The sequence below is a fragment of the Cricetulus griseus genome (assembly GCF_003668045.3).
Source record: "Cricetulus griseus strain 17A/GY chromosome 1 unlocalized genomic scaffold, alternate assembly CriGri-PICRH-1.0 chr1_0, whole genome shotgun sequence".
NCBI lineage: Eukaryota > Metazoa > Chordata > Mammalia > Rodentia > Cricetidae > Cricetulus > Cricetulus griseus.
This window is the reverse complement of record NW_023276806.1, coordinates 139,866,173-139,885,600: the sequence shown is the minus strand read 5'-3', so window position 1 is coordinate 139,885,600 and position 19,428 is coordinate 139,866,173. Positions and strand designations below refer to the sequence as shown.

The 19,428-nt window shown below is 42.7% G+C and overlaps 1 protein-coding gene across 1 annotated transcript in view; it reads left to right on the top strand.

The window, feature by feature from the left end:
* Ptprb (protein tyrosine phosphatase receptor type B) overlaps nt 1-19,206 on the top strand; it is a 96,087-nt gene extending 76,881 nt beyond the window's left edge. The window contains exons 22-34 of the mRNA XM_035451360.1: nt 378-484; nt 3,371-3,470; nt 4,242-4,325; nt 4,422-4,439; nt 4,554-4,635; nt 5,203-5,293; nt 6,000-6,076; nt 7,976-8,110; nt 9,742-9,864; nt 10,239-10,402; nt 14,427-14,562; nt 18,193-18,313; nt 19,043-19,206. Coding sequence (XP_035307251.1) covers nt 378-484; nt 3,371-3,470; nt 4,242-4,325; nt 4,422-4,439; nt 4,554-4,635; nt 5,203-5,293; nt 6,000-6,076; nt 7,976-8,110; nt 9,742-9,864; nt 10,239-10,402; nt 14,427-14,562; nt 18,193-18,313; nt 19,043-19,206 — 1,402 coding nt within the window. The remainder of the gene's footprint in view (nt 1-377; nt 485-3,370; nt 3,471-4,241; nt 4,326-4,421; nt 4,440-4,553; nt 4,636-5,202; nt 5,294-5,999; nt 6,077-7,975; nt 8,111-9,741; nt 9,865-10,238; nt 10,403-14,426; nt 14,563-18,192; nt 18,314-19,042) is intronic.
* Nucleotides 19,207-19,428: the final 222 nt, after the last annotated feature.

Here is a 19,428-nt window from a genome sequence, read left to right as displayed (position 1 = left end):
TCTTTCTTTTTTTTTTTTTAAGAATTCTATGTTCTTTGCCTATCACTGGTACTCATTATCATCAGTCAAATTGTATCCTTAGACTTACTGACTTCCTCCATGGGATTTCATTTCTTGGGATCGTAGGTGTTTTGCTTTATTCCTCTTATTATCTCTGGCTCCTACAAAAGTGACCTGCACACTGCAGGACCTCAATAAGTATTTGGTGAGCAAATCAGTGAATGATTGTCTGAATCCATGTCTGTGATTCCATAATACATCTCGCCCTGCATACGTAACAACTAGCTATGGACCCTGTCTCCCCCTGAACTCAATTTCTAGCCCATCCTACTCACATCAGTCACTAATTTGCATTTAAATAAATTGTTTTCTTGCAGAATCAGCATCCGGGCCTTTACACAGCTTTTTGACGAGGACTTGAAAGAGTTCACAAAGCCCCTCTATTCCGATACATTTTTCTCTTTGCCTATCACCACTGAGTCAGGTAAGGCTCCGTTTCATCCATGCATGCCTTCTCCAGTCACCATGTCATCTACAGGAACCGTTAGTGGGGAGGGATGGTGACTTGCCTGAAGGTGGCTGGACATTCATTGGCCCTTGGATTTTAATAACCACGTGGCCATGGATTGACGTGGATTAGAGGGATTACACCAGTTCTACAGAACAGATTGGAGGGAGATTATTTTTAAAATAAGATGGAAGTGCATGATGTTTTCCCACTAAAAATGAATTTGTAAGTCAATGAAAAACACCACTATTAAGAGTTTACAAGGGTCAAAATGTGAGATGGCACAAAGGTTGTTGTAGGTGGGACAGAAAAATAGGAGGGCCAGGGAACCAGACCAGAGCCACGACAAGTCACGAATAGCCCCTTCCAGGGACCAGGCCTTAGTTTCCATTTACTGGAGGTGGTTGGAGCTGAGCAAGCAATTCTCAGGAACGTCACAACCCAGCAGCAACCAATCAGCAGGCACCCCACAGCCTCTAGTTTCCCAAAGATAGTTTTCCCTACCCTGCCTCTGGAAAGTCCCTAACCGCTACATCCACCTACCAACCCTATGAACTTTTTGTTTGGACCCCAGACTAATCTCTCCTCCCTGGAATTCCTCTAATCCTACTTAAAAGGAGCCTGTGTGCTTCGCTGGGTGTCGCCATGTGCTACTTTTGTCAGATGGTTAGACCCCCAACATGTTGGTAATATTATAAACACTCTTGCTGATTGCATACATGACTGGTGGCCTTTCAAGGGACTTCTCCTGGACTCTAACACCAACCATGTGTAAGGAGCTGGTTCTATGTATCCATGGGTTCAATACTGCGTTCAATAAAAAAAATCAAAAACAAATATGTGTTTGCGCTAATTATAAACAAACTTTCTTTTCATGCCATTGTTCTCTAAACAATATAGTCAACCAACTGCTGCACTGCATTTACATTGTGTAGGCATTGTCAGTTAATCCGGAGGTGTCCTAGGTCAAACAGAGGGTGTTCCGTTTTATATGCAAATTATACACCACCATTTAGGCATTGGGGTCATAGGAGCAATCACCTTTAAACACTAGGGACAAGTGTACATGTCAAAGAAGAGGGGAAAAAATACTAACTATTAATTATGATACCCAAAAATAGGTTAAAGGTGACTTATGCCTTCCTTTTGTTTGTTATGTTTTCTTTTACATTAGTTAAAATCTTGGGCTGGTGAGATGACTCAGTGGTTAAAGGCACTTGCCTCCAAGCCTGACTGGCAGAGTTTGATCTCCCAGAATCCACATAGGAAAGGAGAGAACCAACTCCTGCAAATTGTCCTCTGACCTCTACATTCATACCATGGCACACCCATGCACACACATAATAAATAAATGTAATTAAAAATAAGTAAAAATATTGATGTAGAGGGCAGTGTGCTATCACTCACCTGTTGCCCAGTGGTAGAGTTCTTGCCTGGTATAGGAGGACCCCACGCCCATCCCCAAGTCCATTCCCCAGCACTGCAAAACAACAATAATAGTATTAAAAATTAAAATGTAAATGTGAAAGGCTTTTCCTAATTGTTTGGAGGAGACCTGTGTAGCAAGTCTGAGGGACAGCATGGGTGGTCATGGTGAGTGACACTTGCTGGTCACCACTTTGGAGCTAGTTTTGCATTCTATAGAGAATAACTTCTGCAGCTACTATCACCTCCATTTTAAATGTGAGAACCTGTGGTACCAAAAGGCTAAGTAACTTGCCCAGTCTGTTTCAGCTGGTATTCAAGCATATTCTGTCTAAACCTGATGTCTCAGCACTGGCCCCACTCTGATTTTCTCTACTGTGATGATTATTGCACAACTCCCATCACCTTGTCCTTTGACACCACCACTTCCCAGCTTTCCTTGTCTGGTGTGCAGCTGTGCTCAGCCTTTTAGTCTGGGGACATTGTGTTGGTCTTTCCTGATGCATGATAAAGGATGGTCCAACCTCACAGACCTTCCTCTCTGTTTCTGGCAAATACACTGATAACCTCCTTTATCTCAGGACAGAGAAGGATCAGAAGCCCCAGCTAAGAGGATTTGGATGTGCCCAACTGTCATTTACTCTTGAGTAGAGACTTTGCAAACATGATTCTTTCTGATTTGAACTATTATGATGCAACAGAAAATTTACGTAGTTCAATAAAAGAAGATGCTAAGCAAATATTCAAAGCAGAATCATAAACACATTAAAAGGCAAATGACGTGTTGATTTGATGATTAATGTAAGTTAATATAGAATAAACAGATCTAATGTCTAAGAGTGGAACTCCCAAAATGGGCTACTCCACAAAACTAAACCAGAAAGGCAAAATAGCAAAGCCTTTCAAATAAATAAACAGACCAGTGACTCAGCAATGAACACTTACAAGTAAATATGTATGGACTAAAAAGGGTAAACCGTGTGACTCACCGGGCCACAATGAGATCTTCTTCTTCTTCTTCTTCTTCTTCTTCTTCTTCTTCTTCTTCTTGGTTTTTCTTTTAAGTTTCATCCTGAGAGGGGAGGTTGCAAGAGCAGAGAGGGTGTGAGGGGACCACAAGATAAGAAGAATTGGGATGCAAGATGTGAAAACCACAAAGAATCCATTTAAAAAGCTTTTTTAAAAAAAAGACATATATCATCAATTTCCAAAAGTCTTAAACTATTACTCTGAAACCAACCTGTTTATAATAGGATGTAGGCATCTCTTTCACCTCAGCTGCTACTCATGACCTTAGGATAGTCAATGCCTCACTGTTGGCATCTTGAACAGCATGAATAACATTACTTAAGAAGACAGCTTTCATAGCTGTCAAATTGGTTTCTTATCACTAATTTCCTCTCTTTTTGTTTGTTGTTTCCATCTGGGTTATCACAGAGCCCTTGTTTGGAGTTATTGAAGGAGTGAGTGCTGGCCTGTTTCTAATCGGCATGCTGGTGGCCCTTGTCGCCTTCTTCATCTGCAGACAGAAAGTTAAGTAAGTACGAAGATCAGGTTCACAAACATAGAGATGTTACTAAAAATGCCCATTAGCCCAAAAGGGGAAAATAATTTCATTTCTCCAGGTCAAATCCCCAGAGTTTCATTAGTGAAAACAAGAGTCAAACTCTGAATCGGTGACTCATAGCTCTCCAGGTTTCCTCCAAATCACGGATGCACTGGGCTCTCACCAACAAATGAGAGGCCATCAGTAAGTCTGTTTAAATATGAAACAAATCCTTTTGCACCAGCAAAATGGTTGGTACATATTCTTATGTACCACTTTTCCAACCTGTGTGCCTGCATGCTTTGCTGACATGCCCTAGAAAGTTCAACTGGCAGGGCCATCTAGGGGTTTACCAGCCACCCTAATTTCAGAAAGAACTAAAACAGATGAGAAAGCCAGTGTGAACTTTCCAGGACAGAGCTCTCTTCTGTCATTGATTTTGCTCACTTTATGTTCTCCCTGGCATTGCAGTTTTCTGGTTTAGGGGACTTTCTTAAGGAAAGTTTTATTGAGTGTGAGAAAGCGATAATAACCTGTAGCCAAACATCAGGAAACAAATCTTCCAGAGATGGGCAAATCTTGAGTGGGCAATATGACTTTATGTTGGTCCATCTCCTCTTCTTCCCCCAAAGAGATGTCAGCTGAGGGCAGACCTCCATGGAATCTGAAAGTTTCACATTTGCACAAGTGTTCACAGTCTTACCATAAACAGGGAATGTTGTAACATAACCAGAATAGAGAAATCTGTGTCCTATGTTTCAGCCATGGCCGGGAAAGGCCATCTGCCCACCTGAGCATCCACAGAGATCGGCCTTTGTCTGTCCATTTGAATCTGGGCCAGAAAGGGTAAGTACCAAAGTTTCCTTTGCATTGCTTACTGAAGGATGATATTCTGTGAGATTTACTAACAGGGCCCCTCTTTCTTTTTTGTCTGTCTCACAGTAACCGGAAAACCTCTTGGTAAGAGAAAACATATTAATTAATCTGTTTTTGAAATACAACTCAGACTGGTAATAGCACTTTCCCTGTTTCTTCAGTAACATTCTTTTCCTTTTGTTTTGTTTTTAATTACAGCCCCATAAAGATAAATCAGTTTGAAGGGCATTTCATGAAGCTGCAGGCTGACTCCAACTACCTTCTCTCCAAGGAATATGAGGTACCACGCAGACCCAGGGAAGCTTGTGCACCCCACCTGTAGAATTCCCTCTTGAATGTTATTGTGACGTCATGGTTGGGATACCTACAGTCTCAGCAGAGCACTGTTTGTGTCTGAGACAGCTTCCTCAACATTTTCCACCTGTTCTCAGAAGCCAGTTTGAGCTGGACGTGCACAGCCAACAAAGTACTTTCTGATCAGTGGGGGAGAGAAAACAAATTTCAATGCAATGCTGTCAATTACTCAACTTGGACATTTGCTTGTCTTGGAAACAGTGTAGATTGCAAAGAGTACACAGGCTTTGAACACGATTCTCAGATCTGCCACATGCATGTCCTGGAGCATAGTGGTTCTCATCTTTAAGCCCTTCTGTAGGATGGTATTAGGAGCATCTCCCATGTGGGGCTGTGGAAAGGGTCAGAGCCCATGCATATGGACTACCAGGTGTTCTGTAAACTGTAATTCATGTACACCTGTATGTTTATGTTGTTACGTATCTCAGGGGTTATATGAGTTCCCTTATTTTATAATCTCCACTTGCAAACTTTTTCTTTTTTAACCTAACAGGACTTAAAAGATGTGGGTCGAAACCAGCCATGTGACATTGCTCTCTTGCCTGAGAATAGAGGGAAAAATCGATATAACAACATACTGCCCTGTAAGTTTTGTGTCAGAACTTGTGGTGCTATCACATAAAAACCACAAGCATGAGTATGCAAGAGTGTGAGTGTGTGCGTGCGTGCGTGTGTTTGTGTGCATGTGTGCGTGTGTAAAATAGCTGGATATGTACCCTCTTGGGCTCTAAATGACTTTAGTAAGGAACGTTTCAAATGCTCATGCACTTCTCTCACAAGGATAATGGCCATTTTACATTCTGGTTCTGAGAGGAACAGTTGGCCTCTCCCTTTACTGTTCTTACTTTTCCTCCTTGGAGGCCCAGAACATGACCAAAGTTAAGAGTAGGGCTCTGATTGACTCACTTGGGTTCACTTCACTGTCTCTGGTCAGCAATTTTTAAGAAAAGCAGCCCACCCTGTCAGGTAAAGCAATAGAAGGTGGTTTTTCTGGCTAGTATTCATTCCAGAAGTGAAAGATCTGGCAGCTGCATTAAGCAAGGGTTGTAATGCTGCAAAGGAAACAGTAGATGGGGCTTCCCATTGTCTCCTCCATCCACTGTTTATGTGTCACCTATGTCACATGCCCTGAGTTACCCTGTTGGAACCCCAATTATTAGACAGATATAGGAATACTTCTCTTGAGGCTGCTATGGGGCCAGAGGTAAGGCAATCTAATACCGAATTGCCTATATGGAATATCATTCCATACAGACACTGCAGCAAACCTTTCAATAAATCTTCTTCCAGATGATACGTCAAGAGTGAAGTTGTCCAACGTAGACGACGACCCATGCTCTGACTACATCAATGCCAGTTACATCCCTGTAAGTGAACTCCCAGGTTACTGTATCTAGGAGGAAGCTTGAATGACAGTTACACAGGACATGTCATTCCTTCTGAGCTGCCCTACTGTTCTGTCAAGACACAGTTGCAATATTTAAAAGACTGTGTCTGGTTGCCACAAAACACGGCTGTGCCTCAAATCATTGCTAAGCCCTGTTTTTCACAATGGCCACAGTCAGATGCAATTCTCATGAACCCAGGATGCATGTTCAAAGGTTGTTTTCTTTCTGTGGTCCTGAGATAAGTAAGATTAGAACTGCTCAAAGGAGATGGCCCCCATGGCTAAGGCTGCCATGCCAAAAGAGTCAACCTTTTGTTACTTGGACTTTTGGAACACACACACACACACACACACACACACACTCATGCACACACACACTTCAAAGTTGTGTTAACTTCTGGGATCTGATACTGGCTTACATCTTGCCAACCTCTCACATATACCACAAGGAAAGAGGCTTTAAAGTTCAAAACAAAAACGAAAACAAAAACAAAAAACCCAGATCTGAATTTCACTTCTGTCCCTGACTGGCTCCATGACACAACAAGTTCTGTCACCTCATTGAGCCCCTAATTCCTTTTCCAAAAAATTAGGTTAATACCTCAAATTATCGCCTATACATTCAATAGATGTTAGCCAATTAAGTGATAGCTATAATCTAAACACTGAGATATAGAAAGGGATTATGTCTCTAAGAGAACTGTTGAACAGTCAAGACCTTGAAGAGTCACAGGGCAGTGTCATGCTTACCATGCCTGAGCAGTGTCTCCTATATGAACCAACAACACCATTCACTCTTCAGTACCATCCGTTCTATCTAGCAAAGGTAGGTAGAGTCTGGTGTTTTGCATTTCTAATGAGCCCCTGTGTAATCCAATCCCTACCAGCCCAAGGACCACACTGAGTAGTAGCAAGAGACTAGAGGTTACCACAGAACATGGAGGAAGAGGAGGAAAATGGAAGATGACAAGGTGCTCAGGATAAATAAAGAGTAGCAAGCTGAGAAGCAGTATGTGTGGGTGGCTGGGTTGTGGATGGCAGAGCTGATGTAATACAGAGATCTTGAGCAAAGGCAATGAGAAATGAGCTTCCACTAAGACCTGAAACTAATTCTGTAATGCTAAAGTGAAGAATGAATTAGTGGAAGTATCTAGGTCACCATGGTTAGAATTCAGTCAGATCTACGAATGTCCAGACCCACTGCACACTATCTGATGAAAGCTCAGGGCATCAATGGTTCATTTTTCATTAAGCTTCCTTTGCATGATATCTCTTTCCAAATTATTGTGATGTCAATTATCCAAAAAGACTAAAATCAGTCCTTTGAACAATTTAAACACACACACACACACACACACACACACACACACACACACACACACACTAAACAGATACACACAGACACACACAGATACACACACATAGGTACACATAGACAAACACTGAGCACACACACAGACACATATAAAGGCACACACACAGACACATACACATACAGGCACACACAGGCACACACACACACACACAGAGGCATACACAGACACACACATGGGTACACATAGACACACACACAAACACACACAGAGGCACACAGGCTCACACAAACAAGAGTAAAATGGTTTTCTATGTTATGGCTGGAATCCTCCATTTGTCTTTACAACAGACCCGGCTGATAAAGAGGAATGTGCCTTTGAACAATGGTCCAATGCTCTTGCCTTTATCCTTCCTACTCCTAAGCCTCAACACTGTGTTCATATCTTATTCTCCGCTCCAGGGCCTGGCAGAGATCTCCATACCTTCTAATCTGCAGACTATCCCTTTGTTTACAGTTCTGAAGAGCCCATTGTTTTTGACTCTCCGTATTGTAAATTCATCACAGGGTAATAACTTCAGAAGAGAATATATCGCCACTCAGGGACCGCTTCCTGGCACTAAGGATGACTTCTGGAAAATGGCGTGGGAACAAAATGTTCACAACATCGTCATGGTGACCCAGTGTGTTGAGAAAGGCCGAGTGAGTAAACAGTCTTCCTGCCTCCCTGGCTTTGCTTTCTGCTGTTGTTCTGATGGGATTTTGTCCTCCTTCTCCATCCAGAGCCACACCCACAAACGCAAGAAGAGACCCTGGGAGAAAGCTGTTAGGGAATTAAGCCATTTGATTTTAAAACAACCTGGATCCTGTTTTAAATTCTCAGTCAGACATTTTGTCCAAAGCTGTTTGCATGTGAAGCCTGAGATAGTGGGAAGTGTGGGAAGAATGCCTGACCCCATGTATGCTCTGTCCTACAGTGTATGGGTAATGAGAGACCCCACCAGAGATGAGGGGCCTCACAGAAGTATGTTAGGCTGGCCAAGCGTTGGTGGCGCACGCCTTTAATCCCAGCATTTCGGAGGCACAGGCAGGTGGATCTCTGTGAGTTGGAGACCAGCCTGGTCTACAAGAGCTAGTTCCAGGACAGCCTCCAAAGCCACAGAGAAATCCTGTCTCGAAAAAAACAAAACAAAACAAAAAAAAAACAAGAAACAAAAAAAAAAAAGTATGTTAGGCTGTACTGGATAACACAAAGTAAAATATCTGTCTGAACTATTACTAAAATCTTTCATATTTATAATCCCTATTTATAATCTTCTACATTATATAGCTACTTTTAGGATTAAAAGACTAAATGTAAAGAGCTTCATATGTATATATTGGATTTCCAGACCATCTTCCATCATCCTGGCTAGAATGGGACCCAGGTCTTTCTCCTCAAGACTAGTCTTATTAGATGATATTTATATGATATATGCAACTATAAATACTGATGAAATGGCTAGAAAGCATATCCATGTAAACATATTACATTTCCATGTGAACAGAAATTCAATATACGTATGCTTGCCTCACCATACACAGTAAAATAAAAGCCCTGTTCATCGTATTTGATACCCTAATCTTCATGCAGACATACAAATATACATTGATAGTCAATGAATATGCATCTAATGAAATATATCAATTTTAATTAATATGTTCCACAACACATATCAAAACAAATACTCAAATTTCCATCTTCATCTCTTTGTGCATGTAAATACAAGTTTAGTTGAAAGTTCTAACTTCTCAAAGATCTCTTTGGCATGTGGCCAGATAAGGAAAGTGATAAAAATCTGAATAAAATAGGGCCAGAAAGACAATGCCTTCCTCTGCTTGATTAGGTTTTTCTTCAGAAAGAACATTTTTCCCCTTTTCTCTGAAGTTTCTGGGAAGGAATCCTAGAACTTCTCAATGCTATGCAAGGCTTCTCTGCCACTGAGCAGAGAACAAGAGATTTTAAGTTATTGTTTATATTGGCCAGTGGGTGGGACCAGGACACTGAAGAAATCATTAAGGAAAAAACAAAAAACCTTAAGTTATCCCAAAAGTAGATGAATCAAAACGTTGATATTGGGAGCTGCTTTGGGTGGGGGCGGCATTATCTTGCTATCCCTTGGAATAGCAGCCCAACTGTGTCACTGGCCATGAGCAGGTTAATAGAAAGTAAATGGTTAAGTTTATTTAGCAGATGATCCTGGACCCCTAACTTAAGAAGGGATTTTAAGGAGGGAGCGATTCACCTCACTGTCAAGTTTACAGACTTATTTTTCCTGTCTGTTCTCTTCCAGGTAAAGTGTGACCATTACTGGCCAGCAGACCAGGACTCACTCTATTATGGGGACCTCATCCTGCAGATGGTGTCAGAGTCCGTACTACCTGAGTGGACCATCAGAGAATTTAAGATATGCAGTGTATGTTGGTTTGCTTGACTTCATTTTAAAACCCAACTTAGAAGCCAGGTACTGTGGTTATATATTCCGAACCCCAGCATTTGGGGAGGTGAAGGCAAGAAGAAGTTCAAGGTCATCCTCAAATACATAGAGAACTTGGGGCAAGCCTCTTGTAAGAGACCCTATCTCAGAAAAAGAATAGGAAGCAAGGAAGGAGGGAGAGGGGAATAAAAAACAAAAAACAAAAAAACCCAGAGGAGACTCTGTGAATCCCGCCTTTCCCGGTTCGTAGCCCATAGTTTCAAACCACGAAAACTCTTGTGTGACACAGTTGTCAGAGTCCTTGAGTTTTTCCCTCAGTCGTTCCTCTTATCATCTGTTCTCCATTCCTGCAGGAAGAACAGTTGGATGCACATAGACTCATCCGTCACTTTCACTACACAGTATGGCCAGACCATGGAGTCCCAGAGACCACCCAGTCCCTGATCCAGTTTGTGAGGACTGTCAGGGACTACATCAACAGAAGCCCGGGAGCCGGGCCCACCGTAGTGCACTGCAGGTATGAGCAACCTGAGAGGTTGTCAAGGTGGAGGTGACATCAGTAAGAGTCTGCAACAATGCAAAGGCGAATGGTGCATGGGGTTTCTCCAAGCCAACCAGGCTGCTTCATCTCAAGGGAGTGCATCGTGCTCTCCTCCCTCCTCTAACCTCATTCTTCTTCACAGTGTCTCCCTTTCCATTTTCTTCACCTCCCACTTTGTTCTCCCCCTCGCTCCCTTCTTGTTCTCTTCCCTACTGCATGAAATACAGAATCCTTAAGTGACTTCCACGCCCTCCACCATGGTCCCATCTCACCTTCAGTCCACTGTCTGTCTCCTCATTTCCGCTTACATTATAGCCAAGGAGTTGACTCTTTTTGACAAGTTTATTTTTTTGTTTTGCTTCTTCAGTTCCTTAATTAATTTTTTAGATTATCATACAGACCACTAGGTCTCACTATCACATTTTCATACATATATGTCCTTACACTTTATTTTTGTGTGTTTTCCTCCCCCACATCCCATCCCCCATATAGCCTGCCTTCTTCCGATGGGTTCCTTCCTTACCCTCTGCTTTCATATCACATGTAATCCATTGCCTTCTTCCTTCTTGAGATCACTTTCTGTTCTTTCATGGCCCCCTTTCTAGTTTTATTACACACACACACACACACACACACACACACACACACACACACACTATTAGTTGCTTTCCTATTGCTGTGATAAACATGAACAAGACACCTTATGGGAGAAAAAGTTTCTTTGGGCTCATAGTTGCAGAGGTTTCGAGTCCATTATGGCAGAAACAACATGGCAACTGGCAGGAGCATGGCAGGCAGTAGGAGCAGCACCTGAGAGCTTCATGTTCAACTGTAAGCAAGTAGAGAGTTGACAGGAAGAGGGGCGTGGCTACAAACACTCAAAGCCTGCCCATAGTGACATACTTCCTCCCGTAAGGTCACACACTGTAAACCTACCCAAAGGGCACCACTAACTGAGGACCAAGTGTTCAACTGTCCCAAACTGTGGGAGATATCACCCGGTTCAAACTACCTCATGTAACTTTTCATCTAGGTCCTGAATAAAAGAGAAAACATGTCATTTTTCTTTCTGAGTCTTGTGCACAGACTTATTCTTACTTCCTGCTAATTTTTTTTCGAGACAGGGTTCCTCTGTGGTTTCCTGCTACTTTCATCTCCTTGAGATAGCTTTCTCACTTCTCTTGCTGAAGAGGCCTTATCTACCTAATGAGCTCACTCCCCTCCAGGTCTAGTAGCATGCTCTTATCCACTGGTGATGCTATAAGAAAATACTGCAGGCTGGGTGAAGAGATGAAGTACTAGGGGTGATCCCCTCTGGAGGCCGGGTTAGGCACAGACCACACTCAAACACCAATTTCCCACACCAAAAGATCCTTTATTAAGCAAGGCAGAGAGACAAGATGGCTGAATCTGAACCGCACAGAAAGGGCAGCAAATCACTTTGCAAGTGTTGATTTTAAGAGAGAAAAGGGCTAGGGAGTTTTGGTAAGTATTGACTGGGTATTTTAATTATGGTACTCAAAATAATAAATTTTGATTCCTGGACTTTGGGGTTTTGATAATTGGACCTTGGTGATCAGCCTCAGGAATGAGTCCCTGGCCAAACAAGAGAATAGACCCTGGTAACTAGCTTTGGGAATGTAAATCTAAAGGTTTAGCTAGGAGGAAGAAGATGAAAGGCAAAACCTGTCAACGCCATGCTTCCCAAGCTGGTACCTGTGTTTGTCATGCTATAGCCTAAGTTTGCCATGTTGGGGCCCTTCACTCAGCAATTTATAAACAAGAAAATTATCTTTCACAATTCTGGACGCTTCAAGATCAAGCCACAGACAGATTGGTGTCTTTTAGAGACCTTATCTCTGAAACCATGTGTGCCCTCCAGAGAAAAGAAATCTATGTCCTTACATGGAGGAAGGAAGGCAAGGGGCAGGCAAAGGGACTTAGCTAACTGATTTCAGCTGTCTGTAGCCAAGTTTTGCTCTTAAATTTCTTTTTCTCTCTTGACTTTTCCTTGCTTCAGTTCATCTGTCCATAAAATCAGCTTAACAAGCCATCTTTCTCTCTCAGGGCAGCCTAGTGTTTAGCTAATTAATGTTTGCAACACACTTTGATAGCCCTAACTGAATGGCACTAATAAATAAAGAGCAGAGAATTGCTACAGTAAAAGAAATGTCAAGTGTGTTAATTTCTCCCCAGCAGCCACACACCCTAGCTTTTATGTCTTTGGACCCCAGTGCTTTAATGGGAATATGAAATGCTCAGGGGTCTCCTGTTTCCTGAAGAATGGCAGGCATTTTCTTCCAGAAACATTGGAGAATTGTTCTGAATCATATAAATGTGTTCATTGCCAACCAAAATAACCAGAGGGAGTGTCTACAAAGAATATTGACCTGGGTGGTGGTGGTGCATGCCTTTAGTCCCAGTACTCAGGAAGCAGAGGCAGGCAGATCTCTGTGATTTTTGAGGCCAGCCTGTTCTACAGAGAGTTCTAGGACAGTCAAGGCTATATGGTGAAACCCTGTCTCAAAAAACAAACAAATAAATAAATAATATTGACACTTATTTCAGAATAGTAGAACAGTGCAGTGGGAAAGGGTGCCATAGTCAATGATGGATGTATTCAAAGTTGAGTTTTTAAGACAAAAGTGAGGACATTTACGTATGCTACTCTGTCACAAGTTTCACTGGTCTTAATAACCTAAGGGAGGAGTTGTTGTTCGCTTACTGGTGGAGGTAGCATTGCTTGCCTTTGCTTGGCAAGTGTTATATGGAGCGCATTTTACATGGATTGCCATGGGTAAATGCTAAAGACAACATTGGTGCAGAAACCTTGGCATGTGTATAGCACATGCAAAGCATAGTGTGAATGGAGAATGAGAAGGAATTCCCTGTAGGCTCTAGAAAATCCTTATGAAAGTATTTATTGAAGTGGGCAGGCAGGCATGACTCTCTCTTTTCTGTATTCATGGCTCTAATTTTGTCTGGGTTGAATAAGAGCAAAATCATCTTGGTATCATCAATTTGCACAGCATCCAGAGTCCCTTGTTAAGAAGTAATTTAACAACATCTAGCAAAATTGTTTATACCCTATAGCCAACCCAGCCATGCTCCTTCTAGCTACCAACTGCTGAGCAATTGCCACATAGATACACAATGATTTTCACTGCTGTATGGTTTTTAATAGAAAATGAAAAATGATCTCATGCTCTACAATATGGAGTGGACTGGCAATGGTTTATGGCTTCTTCAGAATAATTAAAAGAAGATGGAATTATGCCAAGCATAGTTGCATGTGCCTGTGTGCCCAACACTACTTGGAAGACTAAGGCAGGAAGGCCATGAGTATATAGCAAGACTCTTCCTCAAAAAAATAAAAACAAAAGCAAGCAAACAATGAGGGAACAAAAAAAGAGCAAATGAGAGAGAGAGAGGAAAAAGATGAAATTAGTTCTGTATTACAAATGGATAAATCTCAAAACTATACTTAACAGTATTGAGTAGAGAATTTGGCAAAAGAATATGTAGTATCTTAAGCGTTCTAGTAAATGTTCACAATGTATAAAATATTCTTTTCAGATTTGCAGGTATGGAGGAAAATTATAAAGATAGGCATGGGCTTGATATATACCAAGGTCATAGTGGTGCTTACATCAATGGGATGAGGGTTAGGAAGAAGTGGGAAGAGGTATACCATGGGAGCTGTAGGTATACCATGGGGGCTCTAGGTAGACTATGGAGGTTCTAGGCAAACCATAGGGGCTCTAGGTAGACCATGGGGACTCTAGGTAGACCATGGAGGCTCTAGGTATACCATGGAGGTTCTAGGTAGACCATGGGGGTTCTGGGTTATCTTTCTTTGAGTGAGAGCATGCCTGTGGAAGGAAAGATTCCTATGTTCTTCCACAATTTGAGAAACAGAAGAAAGATGGCCAGAATCCCCTGATGTAGTCAAGGAAGGGAAATTACATCAGAGGCCCCTCTTCTGTTTGCTTCTCTACAGTGCTGGTGTGGGCAGAACTGGAACATTCGTTGCCTTGGACCGGATCCTCCAGCAGTTGGACTCCAAGGACTCTGTGGACATTTATGGAGCAGTGCATGACCTAAGACTTCACAGGGTTCACATGGTCCAGACTGAGGTGAGATTTCTAAGCTGAAGGACACCAGTGCCCTTCCCCACACCATTACCTCTACCCCAAAACTGTTCAGGACACCTTAGCAAGAGAGAAAAGTGAACATGTGTATTTTCTAGGAGCTCTTATTTTGAAGCAAATCTCGGTGACCTTCTGTACATAGTATGTTCTTTACTGAGCATCATCTCAGGGAAGAATTCATTTAGGTAGGCAGGAAGAAAGACGGCATACTTTGGGAAAGCATTATAAGTGGGAGGCTGACTAGACCAGCCCAGTTAGGAACTGGTAGATAAGCACAGATACTTCCATAAGGAAACTTCTAATCTCTTCTCTCCCCGTGCTCCACTCCTCATGTACATCCTCATCTCTGGATACACCAAGAGCTGTATATCCATTGAGAAGGTTACAGGTTTCCCTTTGAGCAAATTTGCAGATTGCTTGAAGATATTGTTTTCATTTCCAAGCTAGGAAACGAAGGCTAAAAAGGTTGGCACAAAATCCATAGCCATGAATTGGCTAAGTTTGTACCCTGTTCTGGAAAATCCTAGCCTTTGACTACCAAGCCACTGCCCTATAGCCCCACAGTCAGGTCTATACATACGCCTCATGTATACCAAATGTGTCTTTCTTTTACATTAACGCCTTCCAAAGCTCAGGCCTTCCCAACCTTTTCTTCAAGTAATTCAGGGAGGAAAGGCAAGATCTAAAAGGCTTTCTGGGGATGAAAAGTTCCATGTACAACCACAGTAGCCATGGAAACCACACAAGCAGCTGTGTTCCACAACCAGTATCCTACAGTTTCCCTTTGAGCTCTGTTCAACCCGCAATTCTAAAATTACCCTGCCCCCTATTATTCCTGGTGCAGCATATATTAATATCCTGTGGAACTCACCTTCTGTGCCAGATTTGGCAAAAGCCTGGTGTCCTTGCCTCTCCTTCAGGCAGCATCTACTCGCCAAATTCAGGCAGCACCATTCTATCATCTCCTAGGAAGTGTATTTTCTTTCTTTCTTTCTTTCCTTCCTTCCTTCCTTCCTTCCTTCCTTCCTTCCTGCCTGCCTGCCTGCCTGTCTCTGGGGGGAGAGAGAAACAGATAGGGGGAAGGAAAAGGAGAGGAGAGGAGAGGAGAAAGAGAGAGAGAGAGAGAGAGAGAGAGAGAGAGAGAGAGAGAGAGAGAGAGAGTGACTCCCCTGAAACTGAGTCTCTGGTCTTCCTCGTGAGCAGTGTTTCATTTCAGACTATAATTGACTTGTAAGTTGGGGAAGAAATACCTAACACATTGTAAGTAATCTTGAGTGTGTGTGTGCTCGTGTGTGTGTGTGTGTGTGTGTGTGTGTGTGTGTGTGTGTGTGTGTGTGTTCAGGCTCCTGGTTAGTTTCAGAGACAACTTGAGTCATACACCACTTCCAGGAACCGGTCCAAACTCTTGGGCTGCACATTGGCTCCAAGCAGGGTCTCTGTTAGACCATCACTGTCTGGCTTCCAGAGCAGAGGCAGCTGCCATGAACCAAAGTTCCTTGAAGGCTCAGTGGCCTTGTTTCTCTACTCTTTTATTTTCAGTGTCTGAGTTCCAGATAAAGTTCTTTATTTCTTTCAATCTTCTTTCTTGGCCACATAGGCCCTCCACTCCCAGGAGCACACCCGTTCCCCAAACCCGATTCTCCTTCCCTAACTTTTATCTAAGTGCCTGCTTTGCTGTGCTTTTCCACCTACACATGACACTCACCTCCAACTCAAAATGCTTAACACCAAACTCATTATCTTCTGGGAGATATCCATGTATAGTGTGTGTGCACGTGCGTGTGTGAGTTCCTTCCTGTGTGCATATGCATTTGTGTTGGGGTATGTACCTAAGGAAGCCAGAAGTGAACATTGCATGTCTTTCTCAATTGCTGTTCCCCTTACCTTTTGAGACAAGGTCTCTCACTGACCACTTACTAGATGACTCGCCAGCAAACCCCAGGGATGCAATGGTCTCTACCTCCCCATGGCTGGCATTACAGTCCTGCACTGCCACACTTGGCTTTCTTCTATTCGAGTGCTGGAGTTCCAAGTTCATGTCTTCCTGCCTATACAGGTGCCCTGAGCTGTCTCCTCAGAGTCCACACATTGGCTCAGACCAGGGAACTGTTTCTTGGCTTAAGGTCTGACTCAGATAAAAACCAAAGGCCTAGCTGATTTGCTTGGCTGTGTGAGTGGGCATGGGTGAAGAGGGATATACTCACCACTCAGTGCTGTGGGTGATGGCTTCAGAAAAGGAGCAAGGAATTCCTGAGACCTTACTCAATTTGTCTGAGTCCGTAGGGACAGGTGCTCCTAAATTTCTTGCACCTTGAGATCTTGGGATACAAAGGAACACAGGTAATGATAATTTTTGATGAATGTATCAAACTGTGAGGCTTTCTAAATGAAGAGGTAATAGAGGGACTTGCAAATGTCTTCCTCTGTTTATCCTTCTGCCTTGGGGCAGATTTGCAGTCTAACTCAGAGAGACATTTTGATGCAGCAAAACCTTTTTGAGGGAGAATAGTCGGGCATCCTGACTGCTCTCATGAGAAGAAACACTGGGGCATTCATTGTAGGATCAAGTGTCTCCTGTCCCATTTAAGAGACTATCCAGAGGGTCTCCTATGCCCCAGGCAACCTGTATTTTAGCCACACTGAACACCCCTCTGGCTTTCATGTTTCTTTATCATGTGGAATGTCATACTTTATTCGGATTCTTTCAAGGTCATTTTTTTCTTTCTCATTTGATATTTTCTCCTCTAAATGTTCTCAAGAGCTTCCTGTCCTGCACAAACCTTTTATAAAACAACTCTAGTTTATTGTCTTCTAGGGATGTATGTCTGCCCTTTTGCTAAACATTGCCCTCAGGAATCATGAACCAAATGGCTATACATGTAATTTCATAAATCCTACACAATACTACAAAGATTAGTTGAATTCAATTAAATGGAATATACCAGTGCTTAGTCAAGGCTTCCCCGATTAGAAAAAAAAAAAATCATGTGTGACTTGAGGCTTATATTAGTCTTTTTTTTTTCTATTTTTCATTAAGAACTAAGTGGGGTACAGTAACAACTTGATGATTCTAGAAGTAATCAATTTTTGAAGGGACATCCTATTGGGAAAAGAATAGTTGATATTTAAGACAAGGCAAATTAATAGAGAGTAATTAGTTTCAAACCCGTGGTGGATCACTGTCAAAAAATGTATTACTAAGTCATGGCCCAGTATAACAGAGTTCATTCACAGCTTACCTCTTCCATCCACAAGCAATTTAATTACAAAAAGAAGTTATGTCGAACTGGAGAGAGAGAGATGGCCCAGCTGTTAGGTGTGCCTGCTGCTCTTTTATAAGATCTGGGTTTGGTTCACAGCACCCATATGGGTGGTAACACCCGTAACTCTAGTCCCAGGGAACCAATCCCATCTTCTGGCCTCCAAGGCCTTCTGCACATACATGGTGCACATAAACCCAGGCAGGCATGCACACATGTAAAAAATAATCAGTCAATTTTCAGAAGGTCAAAGTGGCATAAGACCAAATAGGATCTGTGGGCATTTCATGATGGTCCCTTACCTTTTTTCTACTGGAGGCCACCTTCCTATGACGTGTTCTCTGACTTTCCACAGTGTCAGTACATATATCTGCATCAGTGTGTGAGAGATGTCCTCAGAGCCAGAAAATTGCGCAACGAACAAGAAAACCCCCTGTTTCCAATCTATGAAAATGTGAATCCAGAGTATCACAGAGGTAAGAGTGGATCTCGCTGGCTTTCAGTCCGCCCGTCCTAAAGTTCAGTTTTCAAAATCGAACTCAGTCTGGAAACCAGTACTATCTCATTGTTCCTCCAGCATGGTCCTCCCATATCTTTTTCTACCCAAAGAATCCCCCAAAAGTAGCAACAGAGGGGAGAGGCAGAATGGGGAAGGGTCCCAGAGTTAAGCAGAAACTCCATATCCTAACATTTTTTTCAGTGCCGGCATGATACCCAAGGCTCACACGTGGCACGAAAATGCTCTGACAATGAGCTACAACCCCAGACTCTCATTCCTCTGCCTGCCAAAGCATTCTGTCTACAAAAGATTTCCCTTAACATTCCCTCTCTAAGAATTAAGGCTCACCATGGGGGAAGAACATGCTGAAACTGTAACTGAGATTGATAACAAAATGGATGCGATGAAGAATTTGTTAGTCAGGTTTTCAGTGTCTTTCACTCATTCCTATCTGTGACTGGGTATTTTTCCTGTTTTCTTAAGTATACAGAATATAGTTTGTGCATAGAGCCTTTTCAGTTACTGGTCCAAGTGAAAAACACTGATGCAGCCAAGGACTACACTAGGGGCTTGGCATTATCACAGCAAAATATACGAGGTGGCTGACATTTGCACAGCAGAAAGTTCATTTAGCTAACACCTTTGGAGGTTCAAGGGCATGACACTTGTGTCAGCTCAGTTCTGGTGAGTACCTCGTGGTGAATAGTGGATAGCAATGTCAGGAGTGCCAGAGATAGCTGGGAGAAGCAACACTACGCAATCCCTGGAGAGCTTCCTTCTGAGGACTCACTATCTTCCAAAGGTTTTGATGCATCATTTTCTAACACTGTCACCCTGCAGACCAAGCATTTGACTGTAACGGACCCTTGAAACAGATGTCATATTCAAGTCACAGCAGGGACTGGTTACACCAGAGCACATTCACTGATAATAGTACAGGGCTGTCGCTAAGAACGGGTTCTTTTGTTTTGTTGTGTGAGAGGAAGGCTGTGTTGCCTAGCTGGCCTTGGAGTCCTATGCCGAAGCATTCCTTCTACTCTGACTAGAGGCACATGCCACCACACCTGGCATCAATATTGTCATAGGGTGGAT